General features: G+C 40.6%; 1 protein-coding gene across 3 annotated transcripts in view; it reads right to left on the bottom strand.

Moving 5' to 3' along the window:
- Positions 1-529: 529 nt before the first annotated feature.
- MYH11 (myosin heavy chain 11) overlaps positions 530-9,255 on the bottom strand; it is a 59,642-nt gene continuing 50,916 nt past the window's right edge. For 2 of the 3 annotated variants that reach the window (XM_051632036.1, XM_051632037.1), the window contains 8 exons: positions 8,888-9,049; positions 8,018-8,146; positions 7,389-7,477; positions 7,025-7,148; positions 6,673-6,881; positions 6,025-6,133; positions 5,258-5,430; positions 530-1,230 (listed from right to left, as the gene is read on the bottom strand). In XM_051632036.1, the coding sequence (XP_051487996.1) occupies positions 1,095-1,230; positions 5,258-5,430; positions 6,025-6,133; positions 6,673-6,881; positions 7,025-7,148; positions 7,389-7,477; positions 8,018-8,146; positions 8,888-9,049 (1,131 nt within the window). In that variant the 3' untranslated portion in view covers positions 530-1,094. Of the gene's footprint in view, positions 1,231-4,138; positions 4,171-5,257; positions 5,431-6,024; positions 6,134-6,672; positions 6,882-7,024; positions 7,149-7,388; positions 7,478-8,017; positions 8,147-8,887; positions 9,050-9,255 lie in introns of all 3 variants that reach the window. The other variant, XM_051632038.1, reaches the window with a different exon arrangement.

Below are 9,255 nucleotides of genomic sequence, written 5' to 3'. Positions count from 1 at the left end.
GTAACCACATGCTTATTCCTGAATGCAGAGCAGCTTGGCTTGGATCGCTGCCTTCAGTGTGGGCTGCTGGTTCTAATGGTTTTCAGCCTGCTTTAGTCTGGAATATCCTTATGAAATGTCCCTAAATCAGACTGCAAGGGAGGGTTCAGTTGCCTAATGACACACACTTAAGGCCCTTCCTGCTTTCCAGCTGCTGCACTAGAATGTTGTGAGTCTCCTGGAGGTCCTGTGTCACATCTTTCACCCCTTGGATACATTTGAAGGCACCTCAGTACCATGTGTCCATGAGATAATCAAATCTGTCCCAAATACGTGATGTCATTTTACGTTTGGCTCAATGTACATGTCTTTTATTCCTTCAAAATAATTGCTTATGAGAAAATCAGGTTTTGTTCTAATGATTTTAGATGGCCTTTTCCAACAAGTGTTTGAGTTGAAAAGAAGCTCTACTGATCCCCCATCTCCTTAGAGTATGCTGTATTACACCCAAGTGACACCTGTACACAGACACCAAGTGACACAGGAATACTGGAGTATTTTATAGTCTTTTATTAGTGTGTAAGCACATCCATGGTGCATATAAAACTGTAACAGCTGACTTAATTTGAACAAATGATATTTTTTTTTCAGTCAGTGATAAAAAAGGCACTTCCACCTTGTGAATGGTGCATTGGGGGTGTAGTAACCAGGAATAAACTAAATTAATCAAATACTCAAGACAAAATGAAAGTTTAAGAAAAGATTGACTGACCAATGCCTTTTTTTTTTTTTCCTGCAACAGTCTCACAAATTCTGTGTAAACTATAGTTCACTGAGATTTAAATCATCTGAGCTACTAGAACTCACCTTCTGGAAGATTCTCAAAGTGAATTACTCTGAGTGTTAAAAAAAACACCCCATCTTTTCAAATACACTTCATAGTAAAGTAAGTTTTGGAGTACTTTTAAAGTCAGTCTATACATTGGAGACAAGGCAGTTGTGCTTTTATCATTGTCAGAGGAGTGGGTGTATGTGACCTTGACACAAAGAGTAGACTTATACAGTGCTAAATATCATCCTCCCTCCCCTTGCTGCAGTGCAGTTTTGAAGCGTGCTTATTCACTGGCTTTTCCATTGAAATCTCCATCTCTTGCATCCATTTCTTCATCACCTCCTTCTGTTGCATTCTCAATTATTCTTCTGCCTCCAGATCTACGGGGTGGGGCAAAAGATGCGGGCTCATTTCCTCTCCTGCAGTAAGAGAAAAAATAAAAATAAACAAAATCAGGTGTTAGTTCATTTGCAGTCCTCACAAATAAGCATAGAGTTTTGTAACAATACCTGCAGGGCTGATGCTTTTAAATGCAGAACAGCCAAGAGCTGGGGGCCTCTAACACAACTTTCTATTCTGTAGCATGTAAGAATAACCTGTGGACAGGCTGAGACTCCCAGTTGCTTAGAACTATGATGGGATTCCTATTCTTGTGCTTGAGTTGTTGTCAATAGTCTCATCTGCCCCAATACCCCCTACTCTTCCCTTTGTTTCACTATTTTCCCCTAGGGGTACTGCAACTGGTTGTGCTTGGAAAGAATAGGAGAGGGGGCTGCTTGTACCCACAGCAGCAGGGAAGTGTCCTTCCTGTCTCTTCAGAAGAGCCAGGGGAGAGAATGAACTTGTGCTGAATTTCTGACCTGCAGGCTGAATAAGCCCACCAGTTACTGAAGGCACATGAGACCTGGAACTGGAGCAGTGCTGCAGATCTCAGCAGGCATTTCTGAGCCCACAATCCCTCTGCAAAGTCTACATTGGTCAGAGCACCACAGGTGCTTTGACACATATGGTTTCCTAGGTTGTGAGTAGTTCCCGTCTCTTTCCCAACAGAGAGAGGAAACCATCACTGCTTTGGAACTGTTGTAAAGTGCACTTGTGTTGCAGAAGAGCTTACAGAAAATTATTTGTCCCATCTTATCCCCTCTTCCTCTCCCCTTTCCCTCCCGTCCCTGTGTATTTCACAGCCACAGCCCAAGGCAGGGACACTTTGGTCCTCAGGGTTGATGTTTTAGGGAGGTGTGAGCAAGTGAGCCAGAAGATGGGTTTGTCTCTTCTTGGCCTCGGTTGCTACTGTGCTACAAAACACTTCAGTTTTGTAACATGGCCTCTCACTTGCCCCTCATTAAGCAAACCTTTGTAAAGGCTTGAGACTACAGACGTAAGCAATAAAATTAATTCATGATCACTGAATGTTATGCCAAAATTACTAATTTGGTGTTAAATACATCCAACTCTGTACTTTTTTGGTAACAGCGATCATGCATAAATATTTAAAGGCTTGTCTTGTCCTTGCAAAAGACTAAGCCAGTGTTGTCCTTTCTGAAGCAGCTAGTAAGTCCAAAGTTCAGTCTTCCATATAAGGGTAGGAACATTGGCTAGGCTAACTTATTTCAGAGGCACAAATATCTGTTTCCAAGGTGGAAATGTGACATGTAGTCTGTTTTCCACAATTCTGCCCTTAAACTTCAGTCTGAGCAAGCAAGTAGCTGGATAATAAAGCTTCACTTAAGATCTGCTGTTAGTTCACCTTAGTTGTTCTGGTGTTGATGGTATGTATTGAACACAAGAGTATGTAATTTCTACCCTGTCATGTTCTTGACAGAGTCTATCAGCAGTGTCTACAATTTTATGATAGCAGATATTTGCTACTACTGTTAGTTCTAATTAGGTCAGTAAACAAATTCATTCTTGTCAATAAAGATGTCAGTTTTCACCAGGAAGAGCTCTTAGGGCTCCTGCCTTAGGCTCTCCTTGGACTCCTGCTGTCTGGACTCAGTTCCTCACAAGTTATTTCTAAGACAGCTCTCTTGATGCTGCAGTAATTCACTGAAGTGCTGTAAGAGAGCATGAGACTGGTGGCGAGTAACAGCAAGAGTCTAAACAAATTGTGAGTGCAGTTCTGGCTACAAAGAAGTGAATTCACACACTAACCGTTATTAACATAATCTGTTGCAATATGCATAAACTTAATACTTCTTTAAACTGGCATTGGCCCTGCGGATAAACACTTTTTATTTATAGCTTTTCATCATAAACAGGTTTATGGGTTTGATAATATTCATATGGTCATTTGCATAAGTACCTTTAGAATAATGTGTGTACTGAAGACAAGCCTTAAGCTTTATTGTTTGTTTAGCATCTCTGTATTTAATCTACCTTGGAACAAGTACTACTGGAGTAGTGCTTGAATAACAGTCTGAAAATATTAGGCTGACTAAAGGGCATGTGCAAGGACAAGACATGATCTTTAAATATTTGTGTATTCAGAGCAAAATCCAGCATATGTAAAATAGAAGATATACAAATATTACAAGGCAGTAGCTCTTTAATTTTTGCAACAGCAGGTATTATTCTTATCTCCAGAGAATGTGATAAATTATAGTATAATGCTGTGCTCACAGTGTCAATATTAATTTCTGTGTCCATGCTTCACACTTTAGTAACAGTAGACAAACAATGTAATGTCTACAGAATAGCTCTAGAGTCCTGAGTAATAGTTCTTTCTAAGCAGTGCAGGCACAGAGAGCTATGTAATGAAAAGCAAGATTTTCTCTTTTATCTGTGATCATGTGGTGCAAGTGTGATAAATCCCATGCAAATAAAAACTTCCCAAATCTCAGGTGAGTTAGATGGGATCTTACCTTAATCAGCATTACAATATGCATGAAAAAATACTGTGAAATTCTAATGACATGCTGTGATGCTTCATATTCGTTAGTCTTTTAAATCAATTTTACTAATCAGTGGTGTATTTGGCTTGAAAAATTTTAATCTCTGCAGCTGAGCACAAAGATGAGGTGCAAAAAAAGACCACTTCCATGCAGAAAAAGTCAGAGTACTTTATTAGGTACTCTGTTGGTATAGCTTGTGAGAATGCAACATTGGTAAGTCTACATCAGTATGTAACCTACTTGAAAGAAAGATGTATCACTGATGAACAGCTGATGGTAGCTAGATTATTGTAATATTTGTCTCTTTTTATAAAACAGATTAATGCTAAGATATCCAAGCCTTCACAGTTTGCAGAAACCTCACAATTTTTACTTGGGCCAAAGAAAATGGAAATTTGTGCAACACAAGCTAGCTGCAAAGTTGAAGGCATGGTACCTGCTTAGTCATGCGAAGGTTCCTGTGTCCCTCTGAAACAGAGATAGAGAGTCCTGGGCAGTTATACTAAGCACATGGTCATGATCAGAGGTAGGTAGATTACTTTTAAATAATTAAACAAAGTACATTACAGCCAATTACATTACATTTAGATAAAACAAAACTGAGCCTTATGCCATTCTATGTGAAAAGGGCTGGATACAGCCACTCCTTTGTAAAGCAGCGAGGACCAAGCACCATCCAAGATGATGCTCATGGAAAAGGCTACCACATCTTTAACTCTTCACTTTGAAGTAAATCCACATCTGAAGGTTCATGCATGTTACTGGTAAGCAAACTGCTTCAAGAACACAACTAGGCAGGTGCTTTACTTTCATCTGAAATACTGCTGGTTTTAGGTAAAAGCAAAGTTTTACAGTGTAATGATGCAGAGAGGACAATTTCCCTATCATGTAAGACAGCCTCTGGGTTTTCAGACCTAGTGAGTGCACAACTAAGGTATGTAGCTGACTGATCACAGCCTTATCTTTTTCCCAGTCAGTTTTAATAAGAAAATGCAAAAAGGCACTTTTTATCTTTTCTTTGGTCCCATGACACCAAATCTCTTTGTGGTGAAGTCCAAAGGGACTTTTGGGTAAGAGTCAAATAATGTGCTTTGCCTTTTGCTGCCTGTGATGTTGTCTGAGGCTGCTTACATTTGTTGTGTGCAAGTTGTGTATGTGTGAAAAGCACAAGCATTTCTACCTTTTTGTCACTGTTTCTGTACAAGATACCGCCATTATATAAGGGGTGTTTTCAAAAGCAACCCAGCCTAATTCTGTTCCTACTTAAGCCAACAGGAGTTTTGATTAGAGAAAAAAACATGGCCCATGCCATGTTATCACAGTTGTTCATCTCACAGCTGAAGTCCTGAGACTGTTGCAGTCTATGAAATACCCTGCACCTTCTGACTTTGGCCTTTTGTTATATCTGCCAAGCTAGTACAAGGAGTCAGAAACTTTGCAACTTTATTAGTGTCCTTTACTTGAGCAGATTTCCTTTTTCCACTTCTCTGGCTTAGTTCCCAGTTTCAAGGCTGTCAATGAGGGGGAACAGCTACCCCAAACAAGGGCACTCTACCTGAGCTTGCTCTTCAGTGCTGCAACCTCACGGCCCAGGGCTTCGTTGCTCTCAGTAGCTTCATCCAGCTCTCTCTGCAGCTTCCTACGGTTTGCGTTGATGCGCTGAGACTCTTCCTCAGCCTCCTCCAGCTGCCTTTTCAGTTGCTTGAGTCGTGTGTTGCCCTTCTCAGCCTAAAGGGAAAAGGCAGAGTAACACTTTAATTCAAAATGGATCTAATAGCTTTACGTTACTCATTTTAACTTCATGCTTCTCTTGAGAGTTTTACTGAAATGTGAATGAATCAAAGGTAGAAGCTCAATCTATAAAATGTACAAGTAACTTTTTTTTTGTACGAGTTTCTTCTGCTAATGGATACTGTATTTAGATACTACCTTGCTTCTTTTGCACGGTTCTGCCTCTGCTTTTCTGGCTTGCAGGTTGGTGTGCATTAGGTAAAGGTAAAATTTTAGGAAAAAAAAGGGTTCCTCTCCATTCATATACCATTAAGGATTTGTGCACCATCCTGTATCTCAGTGTGCAGTCAGACTGTTGCAGCTGGCCAACTGACAAGTACTAGTGGTTTGGCACTTGACTGAACATGGAAGAATGATACTGTCTTATCTTTTTCCCAAGGGCTGTGTAGCTTTTCCAGCACGGCATTCAAGCAGACAGCCTGCTTTCTAGAGGGATATTTCTTTGCAGCAGAATATGGGATCTTCCTTTTTTTGGATAAACCTGAAAATCTCTGTGCCCTGAACTAAGACCCTGATGACACAGTGTCATACCTGATCTTTGTACTGCTCTGCTTGTTTTCTCTCATCCTCCACCTGCAGCAATGCATCCTTCAGCTTCTTGTCCTTCTGGCGCAATGTCTTGGCAGCAGCCTGCTTCTCTCTGCAAATGACAGTGCAACGTTTGGTGATGTGGAGAGTCCATAGTCTTCACCTGCCTCAGGCATGTTGCTCACAAAACTGGCACCAAGGACCCACATGCTAAAGGCATTATTGAATTTAACATATGGATTCTAAGCAAAACTTAAAGGTCATGTTCTTCTGAATAAAACAAATGTGTCTTTGCTGTATGCTAGAGCTGCTCCAGGAGATCTGTTCCAAAACACAAGGTGATTTCCTCAAGAAATAATCCTATGAATGGCACAATGTGTTGTGGCAATTAATCTGGCAGGATCACAGAGCAGTTATTCTAAAGTGTATGGGATGCAGCTTCTTGCTTTTGACACCAGTAGGCCCTTTCAGGAATAAGAGGGTTCTTAATCAGGACCTGGATCAACTCCAGTTACAGGCCATATGTCTAAGAAATGTTAAGTGAGGGAGGATCTTTACCACTAAGAGCCTGGTGATGCAAATCCTGTATGCCATTGTTTACTTTGTCTCATTAACTGGAACAATAAATGGACAGCTCTGAGAGACCAGTACCTGGCTTCCTGTTCCAATTGCTCTTCAAGAGAAGCAATTTTGGCCTCCAGAGCAGCAATTGTAGTTTTGAATTTGGACTTCACAGCTCCCTCCATCTCCTGCAGCTTACTCTTCAGCTCTTTGTTCTGCCTCTCCAGTTGCTGCCGAGCATTTTCGTTCTTCTGTGCAGTTGAGCGCTCTGTTGCCAGCTCATTGTTCAGCTGCTCTGCCTGCAAGGGTGAGAATGGATGCTGTCAGAAGTGTTGCATGTCTTCAGAGAAATGACAGGTGGCAATTCTCCAAATATTTATTCAGAACCAAAAATAGCTTTGGCTGGAATACAAACAGTGACACATGCTGAAATGAGCTCTACCTGCTGTACTGCTTTCCTCATGCGATCACCCATTGCCTCTATGTTGCTTTGCTCCTCTTCTAGCTCTTCCTCCAATTGGGCAATTCTTGCTTCCAGGCGCCGTTTCTCATCCTGAAGGCTTGTTCTGCAAGTTTAAATTTAACAAGTGTAGTTATGGCTCTGACCAGTTGGATGTGTCTGAAACTATTATGAACTGCCAATAATTAAAAAAAAAAAAAAGATATTTCAACAAAACTAGTCATATTTGTGCATGTTGTGTTATCGAGATCAGATGGCTGTTGGGAGAGGAACAAACTTCTCTTGGCAGCCATGCAACTTTCAGCAGCATGTTTACAGCCTTGTGGGGAATTCAGACTATTTCTACCTTCCAGAAGCAGCGCTTGCAAGTTCCTCTGCCATCTCTTCTTTCTCCAGATCTGCTTGTTTGCGAGCTCTCTCTGCTGCAGCCAGATCCTAAGAGAAAAGGAAAGGGCAGGATAGTAAAGGAAGGAGCAAGTAAGTGTTCAGACAATTACAGCATGATACACAGGACTGTAAACTTTCTAAAACTGGTATAAGATGGGTTGTCTTGTTGATATAATAAATTCTTGTCCTACCGTAACTCCTAGGAAGTACAATGAAATACGCTATCCAGCTGTCAGCTGGTTTCTGTTTCATTTGGTTTAGTCACAAAATTGCCATTTAATACATGTAGGAATAATAGTACTAACATGACTCCAGAAATGTATAGCTATTGAAAACAATTTCTGCTGGATAATAAAGTTCAGTTCCCTGTAAGGCTGGTGAACTGTGCCTTCCTCCAAGGTGACTTTTTTCAGCTTAATCTGGCTGTGCTCAGATGCAGATCCAACAACTTTAGTGGAGTGCATGGAGCACATGGAACTTGTTACAAGGGCTGCTTATAGCTTCCATCTCCAGTAGCTATTATATTATTTTATTGCAGTTCTGTTTTGCTACTGAAGGTCACGTGTAATCTGCTTCATACTGCTTTACCTCTTGAAGCTGGATGAGTTCTGCTTCTAGGCCCTTAGCTTTCTTCTCATTTTCTCTGGCTGTAGCAAATATTTCTTCTCTGGCAGCCCGTGCATCATCCAGCTCTCGTTGGTAGTCCTTCATCTGAGCCTTGTTGAAAAGAATAACAGAGATTTATTTTTGTCTGGCTTTATTACAATTTCAGTGGAAAGAAATCTGGACAGAATAGAACACACAAATATTTACATAGTCATAATGCCTACTTTATTTTTTTTTTGAGAGATCAGTTAGCACATGTTGGAAAGGTCTGAAATGCTATTACAAGAAGAACGGTGCTTCCACTAGCACACTGCAGCTTTTGTAATGCCTACTGTCCTGAATATTTGAATCCATGTGCAGTTTTAATCTTTCTGATACATCCCTTTTTGTTGTTTAGCTGTCAGCATATGACAGAACAGTTTATATGGAGACTTACAGTATAAACATGGAAATGCTAATTCAGACATATGATGTCTGTCTTATGTTTTTGAGTGAAGTGTTAGAACCAGGATTAAAGCTCTGTAACAGATTTTATCCTGTAGGCCTTTATCTATGTGAGAATGTTTTCCTTCATGTGGGTAAGCCAGTAGCTTACCAGTCGCTCATCTGAGTGTTGGCCAGTGAATTTTGGAATCTCTCTGCAATGAGGTTTTCATGGTTCTCCATGTGAAGTTTTCCATTGTCATTCAAACTGAGCATTACAACAGAAATAATTAAATCTGAGTCTCTAGTTCAAACTCCCCCTCTAATCAATCATCGACAATAGGCACCCAGTTCACAGATGTTACTGAATTGTCATATTGTGGCTGTACAAAAGACAGTGGGAAAAACTGAATTTGAGGGATTAACCACCTGTAATTTGCGAAGCTGTTTGATTGCTTCTTCCCGGGCTTTGTTAGCAGAATCAGCTTGGCTTTCTAGATCCTTGACATCAATCTCCAACTTCTTTTTGGCCGCAGCTGCCAGGGCACGTTGCTTCCGCTCATCTTCCAGTTCCGTTTCATATTCATGGAGCTGATCATTAAGTAAAACAAGGTAAGGATAGTCCTTGAGCACTCTTAAACACTCAATGTATGCCTGAATAATGTATACAGCCTCCCGTATCTCTATTAGTTGTGATTTCCCTGCTAGTTAAAATAGATTTCCATTCTGTCCAACAATTAAAGATTCTTGAAAGGAGTCAGCAGTTTGGGTTCCTTATTAATGGAAATATGTATATT

The sequence above is a fragment of the Apus apus genome, chromosome 14 (assembly GCF_020740795.1).
Source record: "Apus apus isolate bApuApu2 chromosome 14, bApuApu2.pri.cur, whole genome shotgun sequence".
Classification (NCBI taxonomy): Eukaryota; Metazoa; Chordata; class Aves; order Apodiformes; family Apodidae; genus Apus; species Apus apus.
Note: the sequence above shows the minus strand (reverse complement) of the source record. Positions and strands in the feature narration are given on the sequence as shown.